Source organism: Macadamia integrifolia, chromosome 9 (assembly GCF_013358625.1).
Source record: "Macadamia integrifolia cultivar HAES 741 chromosome 9, SCU_Mint_v3, whole genome shotgun sequence".
In the NCBI taxonomy this organism is placed as follows: domain Eukaryota; kingdom Viridiplantae; phylum Streptophyta; class Magnoliopsida; order Proteales; family Proteaceae; genus Macadamia; species Macadamia integrifolia.
In genome coordinates, this window is record NC_056565.1 from 11,162,610 (window position 1) to 11,184,186 (window position 21,577).

Here is a 21,577-nt window from a genome sequence, read left to right on the forward strand (position 1 = left end):
CAGACCAATGGAAGGGCAGGCGAAAGCATCGACTAAAAACACAAGTTAGGGGGCAAGTTATCAAAGTAGGCTCTAAGAATGAGTCTCTTATGTGTTGACAATTGAAACCTTGACTCCTCCAATCGCCTACCCCAAAGCCATAGGTCAAATTGCCTAAAAGAATTTTCCTACTCTAAAAAAGAGTACGTTGTTTACACTATCCTGACTATCCTGACCTCAATCAATCCATCTTGAGTTCTTTCCACAGCGATAAAAAAAAGTGGCACAAAAGGGGCACCACCAGAGGAAATACAACATGACAGAAGAGTTCGCCCCATAGTGTAGGATCTTTGAACCTACCACAACCACCATACGCAGCTTATTTTCATTCTCTTCCCAATCTGGGAAGGTGGTTCAAAGAAGGTAAGCTTAACATCGATCTTCTTCTTGAGGCCCCGCATTAAGTAAAAAAATCTCATTTTCAGAAAGTTATATAATGAAAGAAAAATTAAGACCATGGAGAGGCATCGTAATAATGCTTGAGGATCGCTTAGGTAAAATGTCATTTTGAAAATTCAACAAAATTTAAATTCACATTTATAACTATTTTCTGTGCTCCTCGCATGTTGAACCTTCTTTTTTTTTTTCCTGATGAAAGAAGAAAAAAACTACTACTAGGAAGCATAATTAGGTACATCAGTTGTACTTAGTACAGAGTTCATCCTCCTACATTTATGCCATTTAGTTCATAGCTGGGCAACTTCTTGAACTTTGACTAGAGAGTGGTTTGTAGAAGACATTTATGGCACACTGGGAGAGACATCTCTATATAGCCATGCAAATAGAGGTATTGATTGTGAGGTAGACCCAAAGAAAGTTGAACTCATTAACTCTTAATTTTGAGGTATTGATTCTTGCCAACCAAGCTAGCTTTCAAGGTTCCTTCTTCATTCTCTCTACCCTCCATGATTCTACAATAAAATCAGCCAGCTGAAGAGTTGGAGAGTAGGAGTTTACACCGGTGAGATGGAACCAAAAATCATGGCTAGGGGACGAATTAGTTTTATGTTTGGGGAGGGGAGGAGCCATCAGACTTAATTTTGACTGTGCTCAGCCCCTGCTAGTTGGAGACTCCATTCCAGAAGTGCCCCCCACCCTACAAAAACCACTGAATTCAATTTCTTTCCACCACAATATTAATCATAAGGAGAGCTCTCTCTCTCTCTCTCTCTCTCTCTCTCTCTCTCCGCCCATCCAATTGACCAATGACAACCACCTATACCAAAGGATATCTCATTAATCCACTACTATACAATTTATCTATACACTGATTAGCCACTGCTGAGCTGATCATAAATGATGGATCATAACATAACTGGCATGGCTAGCCCCACGATTACAAAAGAACAGGGGTGAAAAAGGGGAGTCAGATGCAATTCTTTTAAATGCATGAATAACACCAGAGCTTCAAAATTGATATCCCATGTTTGAGGAGTAGGGTATCTTGATTTCCCCCTTCAAAAGATTAGTTGAGACATTCGTGCCTTTTGCCTTGAATGTGTTGTCTGTGGATTCAAGCACTCGTGAAGCTTGGAGAGCCATCTCAGTGTGGAGTCGAAGACATGTCAGTGCCATCTACACATAAATATCCAGTTCTCACGTCACCACAGCAAACAACAATTCATAGTGGTCAGAACATAGAGATAACGGGGAAACAAAAAAAACAAGATACTAATATGATATCTAACAGACTATGAACCATCTACACAATTTTCAATATTTGGTTCTCAACCCAGTTACAATGGCTACAGAAACTGTCAATTTTTGGTATTTGAAGGTTCGGGTGCTTAAAATAGCAAAGATCTCTTTCAGGGTTTTATTTTAATATTTACCTGATAACTTAGACTTCACTTTTTTTCTTTTTTCTTTTTTTTTTTTTGGGGGGGTGGGGGTTGTTGATATGACATGTTCCATTTGTTTTCATGAAAATATTCTGAAAATAGATTCTGTAGAATCAGTTTATTCTACATGGATAAACCATGTCACCATTTGGAATAAAATATGGGACATAAATGTAACATCAAAATCTTATTCTACTCATTTATGGAAAATGATACACTAAAAACTTTTGTATGTCATTTTCCTTTAAAACAGGTTTATGAACGTCAATTACTAAACTTACATATAAATTATAGGTGTGTAAAATAGTTTCCATTTACAATTAATATTTCAGATGTAAGGCAGTATCTAAAAACCCCTCACCCTATCAGGAAAACCTACAGGTAGTTTGACTACAAATAGAAAATCCCATCTCTTACCTCCTTGCAGCATTCTAGTTGTTAAAGCATGTATAATGATCAAATTAACCACAAGAATATGTCTAAAGTATCGTTTTTTTGGCTATTTTGTGTCATTAATAGACAACTTAGCCTTATCCCAACTCAATGGCATCAGTTACATGAATCCTTTTTCTCCAATCAGCTCTATTCAAAGACATACAAGATTCCAGACCCAATCTATATATGTCATCCCTCACCATTTCCCCTATGGCTATTTTAGGCCTACTTCTAGCATGTTTAGCACCTTCAATTTGAAATAGATCACTTTTTCGTACTGGAGTATTTAAGGGTCTCTGCGGCACATGCCCATGCCACCTCAGATGAGTTTCTCACAACTTATCATGAATAGGGGCAACTCCCAGGTTTCTTCTTATCTATTCATTCTTTATTTTGTCTTTTCTAGTTTTACCACTCGTCCACTACAACATCAGGTACATTAAGTTAGTTTAGATGTATTTTTTCTTTTAACTACCAAACACTCAACTACATATGTCATTGGTGGTCGTATGACTGTTCTATAAAATTTTCCTTTGAGTTTTAAAAGGATATGCTGATCACACAACACTCGGATGCACTCCCCCATTTCATCAACCCTATTCTAATTCTCTGTATAATATTATCATCTATCCCTCCTTTATTGACAATTGAACCTAGGTATCTAAAGCTATCACATTGTGGTAACTCCTAACCATCAATTTTCACCCACCTCATTCCTATTTTTACCTAAGTTACACATCATTTACTCTATTTTCGTTTTACTTATCTTAAAACCGTTTGATTCCAAAGTTGACCTCCATTAACATGCTATATAATAACCAAAACGTACTAAGAAGGCATGAAGTCTTTGACAAGGATATTTTTAACAATAAAATTTGGTTTTTACATGGTACTTTTTTCTATTTTAAAGATTCCACAACTGAAACACTTTTAAGAAGGCTTAAGAGATAAATTTTGCTAATTTAAACATTAGGCTGTTTAGACATCGTTCTTTCATTCGTGGTATTTCAATGTATGGGGTACTAAATGTCAAAAGAGTTTGTGAACTTTGTTTTCTGTTAGAACTTGCCATGTTGAAACTTAGGTGCGACCATGTGATAGAGGAACGCAAACCCATCACAGTACTCAGGTTTTAGCTATGAAAAGAAATCAAGTTCATTAAATGAGTTCAGGGTATTACAAAGATGACACTCCGATGCGGAACCAGATTCCAAGGACTGAAATCGGATCGCCCACAAATAATAGTAACTCAAATAGTAAGAAGTAATGGCAGTTCTGTAAATAGACTGAAGTTTAAGGAAGGGTGGCAGTTTTGTAATTAAGTTGAACTTATAGGCCCAAGCAATGGGTACAATATGCCAGTAACAAGGGTAATTTAGGAACCAGAGATAAAATAAGATAGGGGGTAGTAAAAGATAAAAGAGAGAGTAATATGGAAAGTAACAATAAAGGGTTAAACAATAAAGAAAACAAATAATCTCTTTTCTTCTTCTTCTTATCGTGAGAACCAGAAACCCAGCAGAAGAAAAACAAGCTTCATGTCGAAGTAACTGCTCAGCTCTTATCGGAGAGACCAGAAACTCCAAGTGAGGGCTGGAAATCCTTGGGTCTCTTGATTCCAGCAGACAAGCACCCTAATCAGCAAGCAAACGAAGATCAAAAGCACCTGCACCTCAGATTTGGCGATGAATACTGTTCCAGATCTGGTTATGGAGTAACAGCTCACAAATCAGAAGGGTTTTTGACCTCTGATTCAGGTATCTGAATCGCCTTAGGGCTGGCTACTACTCCTCCAAGTTTCAAACCAACAGCGTAGGGTATGAGGGAGCTTAACCCACCTGTGTGGTGCTGCTAACGTCGCCCAGAAACAGAGTATCTCCGATCAGAATATAAACATCGGGAAATAAAAAAAGGATTGGGCAGAAGAAGGGAGAGGGGAAGAAGAAGAGAGAAGAGAAAGTTCAGAGATCAGAGATAGATCGAGAATATTATAAAAGGGGAAGAAGAAAACCACCCATGGCAGCCATCGTTTCCAACCAAGACATCTTTTCTCAAATTCATTCAATTCCATTCTCAGTTGGGTACAATTAACACTATTTAAAGACTTGAAAATAAACCTACTTTCCTAATTGAAACTTGGAACAAATATTGCATCTAAATTAAGATAGAAATAAAATCTCTGCCAAACTAATTCTAAGCCTAAAAAGGAAAATAAATAAAGAAACCAATCAAAGGTATTTCTTCTAAATCCATTGTCCAACTGCATCAGCTCTCCCGGTCTTAAAAGAACTCGATTCCGTCGAATTAGGTCGTGCTCCCAAGATACCCTTGTAAATCACTCACCGATGAGGTGGCACATATCTCGAAGCAAGTGACGGGAATGTAACTCTGTGAAGAGGGACAGTAGACTGACGTGTCACTGGAGCATGAGTCAGTCAACGACGTGGCATGTTTGATAATGCGTGTGGCCTCATCAAATACGTACGACCTCCTTGCTTCACCTTGATAGTGTCCCATGGACCTTCGTAGAGAATACCAGCATATCACTGCCAGTGTGCCAATTGAGTGACCAAACAGATGACATGGTACTGTAACAGCCTAAACTGTAAGTGTACTCGAACAACTGCAGTGGCCTCTTCTCGAGCTGTGGGTCCAAAACCTTGCACGTGAATCTTCTTAAAAAACTGTTTTTTTGGAAGGTTGTGTGCTCGAACAAATTCAGCAGATATGAAGTTTGCTTCTGCCCCAGTATCAATAACGGTATGAACATCAGTAGGATCGGAACCATACAGAAGGGTCCCCTTTTGTCTGAAGAGAGCAAACTTTGTCATTTTTTCTTCAATTTTGCAAGCTTCAGGCTTCTTTTCCTCCATACGTGGTGGAGGTTTATAAACTGAAAGAGTCTTGAGCATACTCTTCCAATAGATGGACTTCTCTTCAGCTGTCTTGGCATGAACCGCTGCCACATCAACGGATTTGAAATCAGTGTTAGCCGATTCGAGTCGGATCTCAATACTTAGCCCACCGATATATCGCATTACCCGTTGCTGGTCTATTTCCTGAAGCCGACACCTTAAAGAAAGTTTGTGGAATTCGAGGGTGTAGGCATCTACATCCTTGTTCCCTTGTTACAAGTTAAGTAATTTATGGAACATTATCTTCTCATAATTAAGGGAACAAATTTTTCAGTCAGGATCTGTTTCATGACCTCCCAATTGGCAACAGGTCCAAATCTTCTGATAAACCTTGTATAGAGTACGTCATCCCACCATGAACATGCATACCCAATAAATTTGGTGAGAATGAACTCACACTTCTCGTCCGGAAGAGATTTATATGTAAAAATCCTCTCAACTTTGGTAAACTAGTCAAGGAATTCTTCAGGTCCCTTTTCACCATTGAACTCGGGAACCTCAACCTTGATGCCATAATCCCTATCAAAAAATCATGTAACATCCTGGGGGACAACTGGATTAAGTTGTTTCCTATGAGGTGTATCTTCGATCCGTAAAGTATTAGACTGAGGAGGTAGTGTAGAGGATCCTTCTTCAGCTCGCTTGTCGGACCTCTTCATAAAAGCAGTTATCTCTTCCATAAACTTGACAAACTTGGCTTCAGTCCTCTTAAGCCTAGCATCAGTATTTTGTTGATTCTCAGCCAATTCACGATACAATTTGTGTAGCTCGGCATTTGTGACATGATCGGCCATGGCTAGGAATTGCAGGAAATTTTCTCTCATACCACTTGATGCGAAACCGGATTCCAAGGACTGAAATTAGATAGCTTATGGGCCCACAAAGAATAGTAACTCAAATAGTAAAAAGTAATGGCAGTTCTAAATAGACTAAAGTTTAAGGATGGGTGGCAGTTTTGTAATTAAGTTGAACTTATAGGCCTAAGGAATGGGTCAAATATTCTAGTAACAAGGGTGATTTAGGAACCAGAGATAAAATAAGACGGAGGGTGATAAAAGATAAAAGAGAGGGTAATATTGGAAAGTAACAATAAAGAAAACAAATAACCACTTTTCTTCTTCTTATCGTGAGAACCAGAAACCCAGCGGAAGAAAAACAAGCTTCAAGTCGATGGAACTTGCTCAACTCTAATTGGAGAGACCAGAAACTCCAGCGAGGGCTGGAAATCCTTGGGTCTCTTGATTCCGGCAGACATGCACCCTAATCAGCAAGCAAACGAAGATCAAAAGCACCTGCACCTCAGATCTGGCAATGAATATTGTTCCAGATCTGGTTATGGAGAAACAGTTCACCAATTAGAAGGGCTTTCAACCTCAGATTCCGGTATCTGAATCGCCTTAGGGCTGGCTACTACTCTTCCAAGTTTCAAACCAACAGCGTTGGGTATGAGGGAGCTTAACCCACCTGTGTGGTGCTGCTACGTTGCCCAGAAACAGAGTATCTCCAATCAAAATACAAACAACGGGAAATAAAAAAAAGGATTAGGCAGAAGAAGGGAGAGGGGAAGAAGAAGAGAGAAGAGAAAGTTCAAAGATCAGAGATAGATAGAGAATATTAGAAAAGGGGAAAAAGAAAATCACCCATGGCAGCCATCGTTTCCAACCAAAACATCTTTTCTCAAATTCATTCAATTCCATTCTCAGTTGGGTACAATTAACCCTATTTAAATACTTGAAAATAAACCTACTTTCCTAATTGAATCTGGGACAAATATTGCATCTAAACTAAGATAGAAATAAAATCTCATCAAATAAGAGTATTGTCAAACTAATTCTAAGCCCAAAAAGGAAAGTAAATAAGGAAACCAATCAAAGGTATTTCTTCTAAATCCATCGCCCAATTGCATCACACTAATTCCAATATAATGTATAACTAGGATTGGCAAGGCCAACCTAATCCCAAACTGCAGGATACTGGTCAAAGAACAACCAATATCCAACGTAGAACAACAACACAAAGCAACTCAGGGTTAAAAAAGAAAACCAAGTCTGTAACAATTACAGAACTCTTAAGAATTTGTGAACAGAACTAACAATAGATGATGGGGCCTTAACAGGGACTGTAATAGGCCTAATCCCAGTTGATAATATGGTCAACACCCAAATAAACCAACAAAAATCAAGGCAGGTCTATTAATTTCAAATATAGGCAGAATAGGTTAGTAGAAGACAAAATTAGGGAGATTTCTAATATCGCTTGAACAGTTCCCCTCTAGGTAGGGCCCAACTTGGATCCAAAATTCATCCAAAACTAATGGCTGGTTAGGTCTAGGTAGGTTCTGAAAATTGTTAATAGAATCTGCAATTTTCTAGGCAGAACTGAGAAGAAAACTAAATTCAATACCTATAAGAACTTGAGAAGATCAATAGCACTTTGTGTAGTTGCGAGAAGAAGAAGATAAGTTAAAGAAGAGGACCTCTCGGGCTTCAAACCGCAGAGAGTCAACTAGATCAAACACCAATTCCATCAGCCTTGATCAAACACAAGACAACTCTTCGTGGAGAAGACAATAGCAGCAGCCATTAATTTGTTTATCAAAATCGTTCCAGCTTTAGGAGCTCTTCTTTATTTATAATGATGGAGGAAGGAATTACAAAATATAAGGTTCATTAAAAGGAACCTTAATTTAGTCTCCTAATACAATACTTACTAAAAATTGAAATTAGAAACTAGTTGAAATTAGAAACTAACTACTAATGACTTGACTCAACTAATAACTTGACTCCTAAGAAAACAAAAACTAACAACTTAAAATTGAACCCAACTAAAAAGGAAACTAACGAAAAAGGAAACAAACTAGTAATACCGTATGCAACCTTAAAGTCTCTTTTAGGCTCATAAAAGCGGCCTATTACACTCAAAACACATGGAATTAAAGGCACAACATATATGGAATCCAACCCTAGGCTTATTCCTAATAAAACAAGTCTAAATTGGTGAAGAATCTGCATCAACTCTCCCCACCTTGAAAAAATCCGTCCTCGAATTTTGCAGTGATTAGGGGGAAACAACATGTGAGTAGTAGCTTTGACCATTCCCAAACAAAATTCTGGTTGCTTGTAAAACTTTCGGAATGTAGTCTTCAAGGCGTGGAGCTTTCTCTTCAAAGAACCATGATGGTATGACAAGCTCTATATGCTCGACCTCTGAATCAATACTTATTGTGGATGTCGTATGCATAGAGAAATCAACGTTGGTAACCTTCCCATCAAGGATTGGAGGAACAAGATCTTCCTTTTCATTATGAATCTCAAAGACTTGTTGTGGAGTGTTCTCAATCACTACCTCGTCTTCCACGGATTCAATCTTGTCTACCATGATATCTTCAATGTAGAACTCTTCAGTGGAATCTTCTTCTATGGTTTCAAGACCCAAGACATTACTTGTAACATGAATGCCACAAGACCCATCATAATATACATCGGCCTCATTAAAGATATTAAAATCCCCATCCTCAAACGGATATGGATATAGATCAAGGTCTACCTTATCATGTGTCTTTTTAATTTCAGCAACATTTGTTCCCTGACGATGTGGACAAGTATTTGCATAGTGCCCAACCTTTTGGCAGTGACAACATTGCACTTTATTGCCACTAGTCCTAGGTGTCTTCCCTTTTTCAGAATATAGAGGAAATGTGGCGTGTGTAGGAGTTGTAGTAATAGAGTACACAAAGATCCTTGTCAAAGTAATCTCTCATTGTGTACACATCAATAACACCAATACCCCTATTAATTTCAATCCGCAATCCCAGTCGAAACCGAGAAAGTAATTACCTTTTATTCTCCCTAGTGCCGGTACGAGAATAGAGTGCATCAACTTTGTTCATGTACTCTGCAACGGTCATATTTCCTTAACGAAGAGAGTTCAGCTGATCCTTATGAGAGCTTTGAAATTTCGTGGCAAGTATTTGTCAACTAATTCTTGCTTCATCTCTTCTCATATAGTAGGTTCTCTATCACGTTCTTCAAGTTCTTGCTCATGGGTTCTCCACCAATCATAAACAGCCTCAATTAGCTTAGCACGAGCTAATTTGATCTTTCGTTCTTTAGATAGGTCATAGTAATTAAAATAATCATCCAATGCTGCTATCCAATCATAAAACACTTAGGGGTCATGTCTGCCATCATATTCCTTGAGGCTAAGCTTGAATTTTTGTGAGTCTCCTGAGTGCCTATGGTATGTGGGACGTTTGTTGTCAAAATAACTCCTCACATGTTCTTCAAAAGTTGGTGGTACTACAGGAATCCTCTGTGGTCCTCTCAAATTAGGGTTAGGTCTCCTGTAAGCAAATTGGGCAGCTGAATGCATGTGAGCATCAATCTCAGGTGGTACATGAGTACCATGAGTAAGCTGCTATTGTTGGGTTTCCACGGCTAGCATCCTTGCATCAAGAGCCTTTTGTCCTGCTGTCAATGTCTGTAACATCTCCATCATAGAAGCTACGAAAGCCATCATCTCAACAGTAGGGTTGTTCTCTACTATGCACTGATACCACTTAATGTAGAACTAAGATTGGAAAGGCCAACCTAATCCCAAACTGCAGGATACTTGTCAAAGAACAACCAATATCCAAAGTAGAATAGCAACACAAAGCAACTTAGGGTTAAAAAAGAAAACCAAGTCTATAACAGCCTACTGATTACAGAACTCTTAAGAATCTGTGAACAGAACTAACAATAGACGATGGGGCCTTAACAGAGACTGCAAGAGGCCTAATCCCAGTTGATAATATGGTCAACACCCAAAGAAACCAACAAAAATCAAGGCAGGTCTATCAATTTCAAATATGGGCAAAATAGTCAGTAGAAGACAAAATTAGGGAGATTTCTAATATCTCTTGAACCCCTGGACTGAAAAGGCTCCCCTTTGGGTCGAGTTCCCCTCTAGGTAGGGCCCAACTTCGATCCAAAATTCATCCAAAACTGACGGCTGGTTAGGTCTGGGCAGGTTCTGAAAACTGCTAATAGAATCTTTTTGGGAAAAATTGAGAGGAAAACGGAATTCAATACCTGTAAGAACTTGAGAAGATCAGTAGCACTTTGTGTACTTGAGAGAAGAAGAAGATGAGCTAAGGAAGAGGACCTCTCAGGCTTTACCCCGCAGAGAGTCAACTGGATCAAACACCAGTTTCATCAGCTTTGATCAAACACAAGACAACTCTTCATGGAGAAGACAATAGCAACAACCATTAATTTGTTTATCAAAATCATTCCAGCTTTAGGAGCACTTCTTCTTTATTCAGAAAGATGGGGGAGGGAATTACAAAATAGAAGGTTCCTTAAAAGAAAACCTAAATTTAGTCTCTTAATACAATACTTACTAAAAACTGAAATTAGAAACTAGCTGAAATTAGAAACTAACTACTAATGACTTGATTCAACTAATAACTTGACTTCTAAGAAAACAAACACTAACAACTTAAATTGAACCCAACTAAAAAGGAAACTAATGAAAAAGGAAACAAACTAATAATCCGGTATGCAACCTTAAAGCACTACTTTTAGGCCCATAAAAGTGGCCTACTACACTCAAAACACATGAGATCAAATGCCTAACATGTATGCAACCCTACCCTAGGCTTATTCCTAATAAAACAAGCATATTTTGGTAAAGAAGCTGCATCACAGTAAAGTGAAATGGAAACTCTTGTAACTGTATGACTCACTTTTTAGCCATTTCAACTGCTTGATAAAGGCTGAAACTTCACCAGTAGATGTATTGTGTGGTTCTCTATCACATCGACCTGCCAATGCTCATCCAAGTATTCTATATGGGAAGGGAGTGTCACGTTGATTTGAAGACAAAGTTCAAAATGCATTTATGAGATTTGGTTTCTCCCTTAAAAGTTATATTTCCAAAACCTTTTCAATATCTTGGACCGGAATGCACATAACCATGCAATGGTTTAAAATGGATACTCGGAGATCATCAACAAGGTTCAAGATTTTGGCAGGCAAAATTTACAGAAAGCAGCCAAAATGTGCCCTAAATGATGGAATATTGTATGGAACTTTAGGAAGTGCCTATTTAATCATAAGTTTGAATAATTGTACGGGAAAAAAAAAAAGTAGTTTGCCTTCAAAGCCTAATTTGTTAAGTGTATAGTACTATACGCCACAGCTTATTGTATCCTTTCACTTATATAACCTATTCTAAATATAAGCATATATCAAATATGGAACATATAACAATACAATCATACATAAAGTTGCTTCCATTATAAAAATGTGCCATCATATATTTGACCAAGTACAAATTGCCAACTATTTCCAAAATTTAATATTCCAACTCTCTGTCAATACCATAGTAAGTTCGGGTATGGATACATATGGGTATTAAACAGATCTAGACGTTAATACTATTTTAAAATATGACACAAAACAATGCGTACGGTGATGATAAGGTATGCATTTAATATATGTTTAACATGTGTTGGTCCCAATGAGTTACTGAGAAGCAGGGGGTGGGTGAATCAGTGACCCTCAAAACTTAACCTCAACTCGCTCCTTAGCATCACAGTTACTCAACCACACAGACACATACTTATTTTCACACAAACACACACAAACAAAATCGTGTGACACCTTGCCTTTCAACCACAGACAACCATGTGGCAAGCCCTACCCAGTGTGTATACTCATCCTACAGACAAGGCACTCCAATATATCCTTGGGTGCAAGTGCACAAACAGTCAAGGTTTTAAGCATCCTTCCATATTGGTTGTGGCAAGCCCTACCTAGTGTATACACTCATCCTACAAGGCACTTCAATATATCCTTGGCTGCAAGTGCACAAACAGTCAAGGTTTTAAGTATCCTTCCATATCCGCTAATACCAACCGATATGTATCGTATCTTTAAGGTATCGATACGATACCAAAATTTTTTTTTGGCACAAGTACATGTAAGAAATCCTTTATAAATAATCAACTAAATGCACTTGTCTCGTCGTGCTATGTTATCCTTTTCATACATGATATATTTTATGTATTACTTATTTATAGTGTTTATGGTTCAAAACTGTATTTTGCATATATCCTAAGTGTTTCCATAAATATCTTTAGCATATCTTAAGTGTCTTCGATACGATATGATATGATACGATAAGTCTCTTAAAGGTACCCTTCTGATACGATACTCGATACCGAATATGTTAAACCTAGGAAACAGTATACTGAACAACATGAAGTATGAACTACAAATGCCACTCACTATGCCAGCCTAGACAATCAACTCTCTGCTCTGCGCAGCTCAGCTCTTCCACACATGTCATCTACCAAGGACCTTCCACAACAACACTAGAACCAATTTGTGAATGCATTGACGATCTGACCATGTTGAAAACAATGACAACATCAACAACCAAAGCTCCAACAATCTCCCCCTTTGGAATTCTTGGAACCACACACATGCTACCTCCATAATGTACTCCCTAGCTCCAATACACGAACACAGAACATTCAAGTTCAGATTTGGGCTCTTGCATGTCACTCTCTCCCCCTTTGACAACAAGTCCAAAGGGCACATATAAGACTCCCCCCCCCCTTAGTCCAAGCCATGCAGCCTCTAAGACATTTTCTCCTTACTGCACATCTCTCTTCTCAATACATTCTCCCCTTTCTGGGATCTCTTTACAGACACTTTTCCCCTTGCCTGTGGCAATAGTCACCTCCCTTATGAAAGCATTCACTAGAGATAATTCTTCCCCTGCATATGATTATTTGGCATCACTACCAAAAACCACTTTAAATGACTCATCCTGAGTGCACCTGGGAGCAAGGAATACAACAATGACAATGCATTCCCCCTATTATGCACCTCGGTGCACTTTAGTGCTTGGGAGAGGTAACCATACCCAACTTGGGTAATGATTGGGTAATGATCAATGCAACAATCTGTGTTGTCCTTTTCTCTCTATATCATCTAACTGCTTTTGACCTTTGTTTGTGTTTCTTCTGTGCACGCCTTTCAATTGTCTTCGTTGTGATTTGTTTTTATTAAGTTTCTGTTTAGATCTCTATCAACTTCCCCTTGACGGTGATCAAATAGAGGCACACTGTCGCATTTCTTGGTAAAATGTCAAAACAATTAAAGCACCTAACAATGGGTCTCCTAAAAGAAGGGGAGGGGATCCTGCTACCCAAGTCTCTTGACTACTCATTTTATTTGCAATCGGACATCCTATGACCAAACCCCTTGCATTGAAAACAATGTCTAAGAACCAAGTGCTCTCTGCCATCTGTGATGTGACCAAGGATTAAAGTATCGGTATCGATTGCCGTATCAGTCGGCCAAAATTAAGATACATATCGGAGGGTATCGTATCGTATCGTATCGGAGATACGCTAAGATACGCTAAAGATATGCACATAAATAGATACGAAACACATTTTTATACACTTTTGCATAAAAAATTTGTTAAAAAAAGCTATTAATAACAAGTATTATGCATAAACACTAAATTGAGGGTATCGCACTAAGAATTCAAGGTTTGTAGTTGTCCCATAAATGTAAAATTCTTGTTCCCAACCTTGATTTCCATTTTAGTTAGAAAGAAATATGGCTAGCAGCAATTTTGGAACAAAAACCTCTCAAAAAATCGTGTTTTTTCGAAAATTGACCCAACTTGGCCATTATATGACTGTAGCGCACTGTATACGTACCGATACATACCGAAACGTACATTTCACTCAATTTTATTTTAATCTATAGAGTATCGGTACGTATCGATACGTATCGTAGGTGTGTATGCGTATTGATACGAAAGTGTTTTAAAAATTCCATATATCGTATCGGTAAGGACCGATATAGATACGTATCGACCGATACGGTACGATACGTACCAATACTTAAAACCATGGATGTGACCTATAGCTGACAAAGTTTCTAAGCTTCTAATAAGAAAAATGGGTAAGACCATATTTGTCCATTGGATGAACAAGGTTATCCTATCTACCTAACCCAGTATCTCCCTGCATAACTTGGTCCTCGTCCACTCCCTTCACAAGCCTAATTGTGTCCTATCCCTGCACAAACTGTGGTGCCTGAGGTCTCTTCTCACTCTGCCTCTATGCTCAGTTATGCTTTATTGGGTGGCATTTTTCTTTTCTATTCATTGGACGCCATGTTTCCTTCTCTGTACCTGTTTTTGTCTCTATCTTCTCTCATCGACTTTCACTAGGCTATCAACCAAGCCTTTGCCTTTCTAACTTGTCTTTACAGGCTTCTGTGCGTTTCTTGAAGATGCTTCCTCTACAAATCCAAGACCAGCCTTGATGTGAATATGTCTCTAACTTTTCATTAACGTCATCAAACTTCTATGTCCTTTCTTCAAGCTCACTAAGATCATCCACCACATGGTTTATCTCTGTCTTCAGGTCAGTGATCTCACTCTCAAGCCTGTAGCTATTCTCATTCTTCAAGATGATCTAGGCTTCAAGTGCTTGCACCATAACATCGAATTCTTTCACTTGCCCCTTCAGCTCCATAACACATTCAGTGGTTTCCCTCAGATTTTTGAATGTCTTCTTATGACTCCTCCTTATAGCTCTCAGCTCATTTAAGGATGTTTTCAGTTCTCCAAGATCAATTTCAGCTTCCATCTCTTCTTCATCTGTCTCAGAGCCAATCTTCTCTTCATCAGGTTTTTCTCTCCTTTTCTACCCTTTCTCTGTGGTGGTCATAAATAGGATTTCCCTCCATTCTCTGACTACCTAGTGGACCACTCATCTGATGAGTTGGCACACCTTTTGGAAATGAAGTATTTCTGTTTTATTCTTTGATCTCCTTCTGTCACAAGCTTCCATCACTTAAGTCCTCATCAGTGCTACTCTCCTATGTGTCTTCATATTTATCCTCATTCTTCTCCTTTACTGGATACTGGCGGGCAAAGTGACCAGTTTTACCACAATCAAAGCATTTAAAGGGAAACTTCCCTTTACTTTTCTTCAGTCTTCTTGCTAGATTGACAATTAGCTCTCCTCGGAGTCTTCATCAACAGATTATTGCGTTATTTTCAGATTTTTCATTGTTTTGAAAGCAACTTCTTCCTTAGTAGTTCTCACCTTGCCAATCCTCATCATAGGTTATTAATGACCTATGCACTTCATCCGGCTGAGAGAGTCAAGGTCATAGTTGTCAAGGCGTCGCCTTGGCATCCAGGCTTTTTTTAGGGGCAGGGCGAGGGACGCCATTGTGTACGTAGGAAAGGCGGTCGCCTTTGGCGCCTTGGACGACTTTGTATGAAAGGCGTACGCCTTATGTACTTTTTTTTTTCTCTTCCACTTAAGTATTTGTTTTTTATATTCTAATTGTAAATTTTCATTTGATGAAGTACAGGTTTTTAAATGGTGTGAGATGCATGGAATCATTTTACCCCCTTAAGTGAACAAAAAAAAAGAAAAAGGTTTGGTGGTAGGGGGAAATATAACGTGAAAGGGTTAAAATTTAAAACCCTCCACTGTTTCTCTCTCTCAATGAAGTATGTCTCTCTGTCGATTAAGTTCTCTATGCCTCTAAACCTAGAGAACCTGCGCTGGATTCATTGATTCAACCGATTGAGATTGAAGTTGGACTTGGCTGAAATCCCTCATTCCCTCCTCTGTTTCAACTTCAGGTATGTTTGCAATCGATTTTTTTTTCCCTCCTTACTACTTCGTCTTCTGCTTCTTCGTTTGCGAGTTGCGACTGGTTTTTTTTCCCCTCTTCTTCCTCTGCTTCTTCGTCTTCTGCTTCTTCGTCTGCATCTGGTTTTTTTTTTCCTCTCTTCTTCCTCTGCTTCTTCGTCTGCAGCTGTTTTTTTTTTTTTTTCCTTTCCTTCCTCTGCTTCTTCTTTGTCTGCGGCTGGTTTCTTTTTTTTCCCTCTCTTCTTCCTCTGCTTCCTCTGCTTCTTCGTCGTCTGCAGTTGGTTTTTTTTTTTCCCTCACGTCTTCTCCTTCTTCTTCGTCTGCGTCTTTTTTTTTTTCCTTTGCTTCTTCTTCGTCTGTGTCTGGTTTTTTTTTCTCTCTTCTTCCTCTGCTTCTTTTTATTCTTCTTCTTCTTCGTCTTCTTCGTCTTCTGCTTCTTCATCTGTGTCTCTTTTTGCTAGCTTTTTTTTCTCCCCTGCTGCTGTAGTACTTCTTCTTCTTCATCTGCTGTAGTACTTCTTCCTCCTTTGCTTCGGCTTCTTCCTGTCTCTTCTTTCTCTGTTTCTTCTTCTTCCTCCTTTGCTTCGTCTGTACTGGCAGCCCTGCTGCTAGTGGCTAGTGCTTTTTTTTTTCCTTTTCCCCTCTGGAGTTCTCGAATGCTTCTTATGGAGGCTGCCGGTTATTTCTATGCTTCTTCTTCTTCTCTGCTTCTTGTCCTGCGCTAGCAGCAGCACTGCTAGTGCTTCTTTTTTTTTTTTTTTCCCCTGCATGTAGACATAGACTGTAATCTGTATTATGAATTTATGATTGCATGATTACTACTGTTGCGCATTAGTGCAATCTCTTATGAAATTTTTTTTTACTACTGTTGTGCATTAGTGCTATGCTTTTTCTCTTATGAATTTTTTTTACTATTGTTGTCTTGCTTGTGCATTAGTGCAATGCTTCTTCTCTTTTTATTTTTATTCTTTTCCCCTCTGACGTTCTGCGACTGCTTCTTTTTTATTTTCCCCTGCTGCTGTAGGTAGTAGACTGTATTATGATTGCATGATTAATTGATTGCACTTCTCTGCTTCTTCTCCTGCTAGTGCATTTCCCTGCTGCTGTAGGTAGACTGTAGTGCATTAGTTATTATTTTTTAGATTGTAGAGTGCATTAGTGGCAGTGCAATGCTTCTTCTCTTATGAATTTTTTTTTACTACTGTTGACTATTGTGCATTAGTGCAATGCCTCCTCTCATTTTTATTTTTTATTTTTTGTTACTTAGTTTCTCTTGTTGTTGTTCCTTATGTTTGTGTACTTTATTCAAATAGATATGGCTACTAGTGGTAGTGGCGGGTCTACTGCTAGCACTGGAGCATCAACATATGACCCAAGCAAAGATCCAACTACGAAGGCCAAATCAAAAGACCCCAGGTGGAAGTATGGATATTGGCCAGATCTTAATGATAAGAACTTAGTGCGATGTACACTTTGTGGAAAAGATGCCAAAAGAGGAATCAAAAGGCTTAAGCAACATTTAATTGGTGGGTATGGAGATATATCAAAGTGCCCAAAAACAACTGCATCAATCGCTAGAGAGATGCATGAAGCTATCATGCGAAATCAGAAGAGGAAGCCTAATGTATTTGATGAGGATTATTCTGTTGATCATCAGCAGGGAGAGGATTTGCCTGAAGAGATAGAAAGTGGAGGGCAACTCTAGTTTGGTGCACCAAGGCCCCCAACTATAGACTCCTCAATAAGGAACCTTGTGCCAAGCTCTGGGACAGCTTCCAAAAGGAATAAAGCTAATGTTATTACACCAGCGGCAGTAAAGGGTCCGATATATTCTTATCTTCGATGGACTCCTAAAGAAATAGTTGGTGAGATGAGGTCTAAAGGTTCTACCCAATCAACAATACAAAGCAGCTTAAGATCAAGTGCAGACAAAAATAAAACTAATGCATATGTTGCAAAATGGTTTTATGAAGCTGGCATCCCATTCAATACAGTTAAGTTAAGGAGCTTTGAGGAGATGATTGAAGCCATTGCGCAGTTTGGGTCAAGATATAAGCCCCCTTCTTACCATGAGTTGAGAGTGCCCTTGCTACAGGATGAAAAAGCTCAGATTGACTATATCAACAAGAAATATGAAGATTATTGGAAAAGGTACGGTGCACTCTTATGTCTGATGGATGGACTGACAAGAGAGGTAGACACTTGATTAATTTCCTTGTCAATTGTCCATTGGGGACTTATTTTATGGGCTCTATAGATGTATCTAGTGAGTCTAAATATGCAGACATGTTATTTCAGTTGTTTGATAGTAAAATTGAAGAAATTGGGGAGGATAATGTGGTACAAGTAGTTACAAACAATGCAGCTAATTATGTTGCAGCTGGTAGAATGTTAATGCAAAAACGGAGTAAGCTTTATTGGACTCCTTGTACAGCTCATTGTTTGGACCTCATGTTAGAGGATATTGGCAAGTTGAAAGCTTATAAAACAACAATAGAGAGGGCAAAAACAATGACAAATTTTATCTATAGACATTACAAACTTGTTGATGCTTTGAGGAAAAAGACAAATGGGATAGATCTGGTGAGGTATGGAGTTAAAAGATTTGCTACCTCATTCTTGACACTACAAAGTTTGTACAAGAACAAGGTTGCCTTGAAGCAATTATTTGTATCTGATGATTGGAATAGTTTTAAGTTGTCCAAGACAGAGGCAGGTAAGAAAGTACTTGATATAATACTTGCACAAACATTCTGGAACCATGTCCTAGATTGCTTAAGAGCATCCCAACCAATTTTAGTTGTCTTGAGGTTAGTAGATGGTGATGAGAGGCCTGCATTGCCTGAAGTTTATTTGGCAATGGAAATAGCAAAAAAAAGGATAAAAGTAAATTTTGCCAACAAAGAACGGTCATGGAAGAAGGTGTTAGCAATTATTGATGACCGTTGGGAGGTCCAAATGGATCGACCTTTATATGCTTTTACCTAAATGCTAGAAAATATTTTGACTACATCAATGATGAGAGACTCCCTTTTGAAGAATCATGTAAAATACAAGATGCATTCATGGCAGTTATTGAAAGAATGGTGCCCGACTTAGCTATACAAGACAAGATCATACGTGAGTCAAATGTACAGAAAATGTGAAGGTAGCTTTTCAAGGATTTTGGCTATGAAACAACGGAAAGCCGGTGAAGGAGCATTGGATCCTTGTAAGTACTAAGTATTTTTTTTTTTTAATTTTAATAAGTATTTAGCGATGTGTATCTAATTTTTTCCTTATATATCGTCTCTTGGTGGGAAACACATGGATCTTCGGCCCCTACACTTCAACAATATGCAATACGCATATTAGGCCTTTGTTGCTCCGCTTCTGGTTGTGAGCGTAATTGGAGCACATTTGATTTTGTAAGTATTTTTTAAATATTAGTTTGTAATTATACTTTTTACATCTATTTCTTGATTTAAATAAAGAGGTATTTATGGATTCAGATTCACACCAAGAAGAGGAATAGACTAGAACATCAGCACTTGAATGATCTAGTCTATATCCAATATAATGTCGGGTTCCTTCAAGGTTCCAAGAAAGAAGGGAAAAGGGCAACAATTATGATCCATTAATTCTTGATGAAATGAATTGGAGTAGTGAATGGATAACAGGGGAGCAAAAAGATGGAGATTTAGTCCATCCTAGAGACGACCTCACATGGGGAGATGTTGATAAAGCAGTTGGTGCATCTACATCGGTTGGGGGTCGTAATTTACCTAGGAGGGCTCAAGGATCAACAAGTGCAGCCAATATTTGCTACACACGTCGTGGTAGGGGGAGGGCCACTGTTGAGGAATCGTCAAATGATGAAGTTGAAGAAGAGGTCCACGATGTTGTGCGTGATGATGAAGATATTGAAGAAGACTTTGGTGATGGGCCAACTGATTCTATGAGTCAGCAACAACAGGAGGGAGAAGAAGTAGATGTTGATTTGTTAGCTTGATTATGGTTAAACAAGAACAAAGTTTAGCTTGATGGTTTATTTTGTTGTTTTAAAATGTATACTTTAAAGCTTACTAAAGTTTACCATTTTGGTTTATTTTTATGTTTCTCAATTTCCATTAGGTGTTTTTAATTCTCCTCGCGTAGGATTGGAACCCATGGCCTATCACCTATCATGAGTCATGACTCATATATTAAGGAACAAGGTTTCTCTTGTTGCTTAGTGCTTTAGTGTCACTAACTTATACGTATTGATTGACAGGGGGTTAAACATTAAAATATCATGGTTCATGGACTCATGGTCTATGATGGACTTTGTGGATCGCGTTTTGGGCATCATAGAGGTAAGTATATCTAACTACATACTTAAATAGTTAAATATTATATTCTTTATAATATTTCATTAGGAATTATATGTTATTATGCCTTTTGATTTATTTATAGATTTTTTTTTTTTATGAATAATTTGTTCATTTTTTGTTGTGTTTTCTCATGTTAGAAAATATATATCACTTTGCAATTTGTATTGATATGAATTTCATGTTGAATGTTGATTCTTGTCTCTTGATGTTGCTTAAAGTGTGTACTTTTTTTCCTTGATGTTGCTTAAAGTCGTGCTTCTTGTATTTTGATATAACTTAAAGGCTTGATTTTTTACAAGCAATTTAAAATTAAGTATATCATTGTTATACAGTTATACTAGATATAATAGATATATTAAAAAAAATAGTAACTTCTTTTTTGGCGCCTTATTCGCCCTAAGGCAGACGCCTTCTCGCCTAAACGCTTAGACAGCCCTCCAACGCCTTGGCGCCATGACAACTATAGTCAAGGTATTTGGGTTCATCAATGGCTGACCCTTTTGGATAGTATGTGGTTGGCAGAGATCTCAGTACTTTCTTTACCACAACAGAGGCCTTCAATGATTCACCCATAGTTAGCAAATTCGGATTCGGGAATTATTCGGGCGGAGAATTATTCGGAATAATTCGGTTGATTAATTTAAGGATTCGGTCAAAAAAAGGGTCAAAAAAGCTTATTGGGTTTTTTTATTTATTTTTTTTTGGTTTTTTTTTTTTAAATACTGTTTAAGTGGACCGAATAATTCGGTTTAATTCAGATTCGGTCCAAATTATTCGTGTTTTATAATCACTTTTGAAAAAATCGCGAATTTTACCGAATTTTATTTTTAATTCGGATTCGGTCAGAATTTTTGATAAAATTCGGAAAAATTCGGTTCGGCCGAATAATTCGCGAATTGTTCGGCCGAATAATTCTATTCGGCCGAATTGATAACACTGGATTCACCTAGGGAGGGCTCTGATCTTCCTGTTGTGATATAAAGTTGAGATCAGTATGTAAAGCAGATGGTAACTCTGGTATCCCCCAACTTTTCTGAATTCAAGCTGATTGTGTATCCAATTGCCTCAACTCCCCAAGAAGTTGATTAAGAACATCTTCGGTGTAGGCCATATCAGAGGAACTTAATTCACTGCTGGACATAGCTTTGAAGCAATTGACGAGGTCAATAACCTGAGGGCTGAGGGACAGATTATTAGAAACAACAAACCACACAAGACAGAATCATAGTGAGACAGGATACCGAAACTACGATATCTCAGAATCTGATGGTCGAATGAGCATGAAATTAGAATCAAATAGTCCTCTAA

General features: G+C 38.2%; 1 protein-coding gene across 2 annotated transcripts in view; it reads right to left on the minus strand.

Annotated features, from left to right (window-relative positions):
* Positions 1 to 1,258: 1,258 nt before the first annotated feature.
* The window catches only part of LOC122090112 (telomere length regulation protein TEL2 homolog), a 38,985-nt gene continuing 18,666 nt past the window's right edge, over positions 1,259 to 21,577 (minus strand). Inside the window, exon 13 of one of the 2 annotated variants that reach the window (XM_042659955.1) lies at positions 1,259 to 1,614. In XM_042659955.1, the coding sequence (XP_042515889.1) occupies positions 1,447 to 1,614 (168 nt within the window). In that variant the 3' untranslated portion in view covers positions 1,259 to 1,446. Of the gene's footprint in view, positions 1,635 to 21,577 lie in introns of both variants that reach the window. The other variant, XM_042659957.1, reaches the window with a different exon arrangement.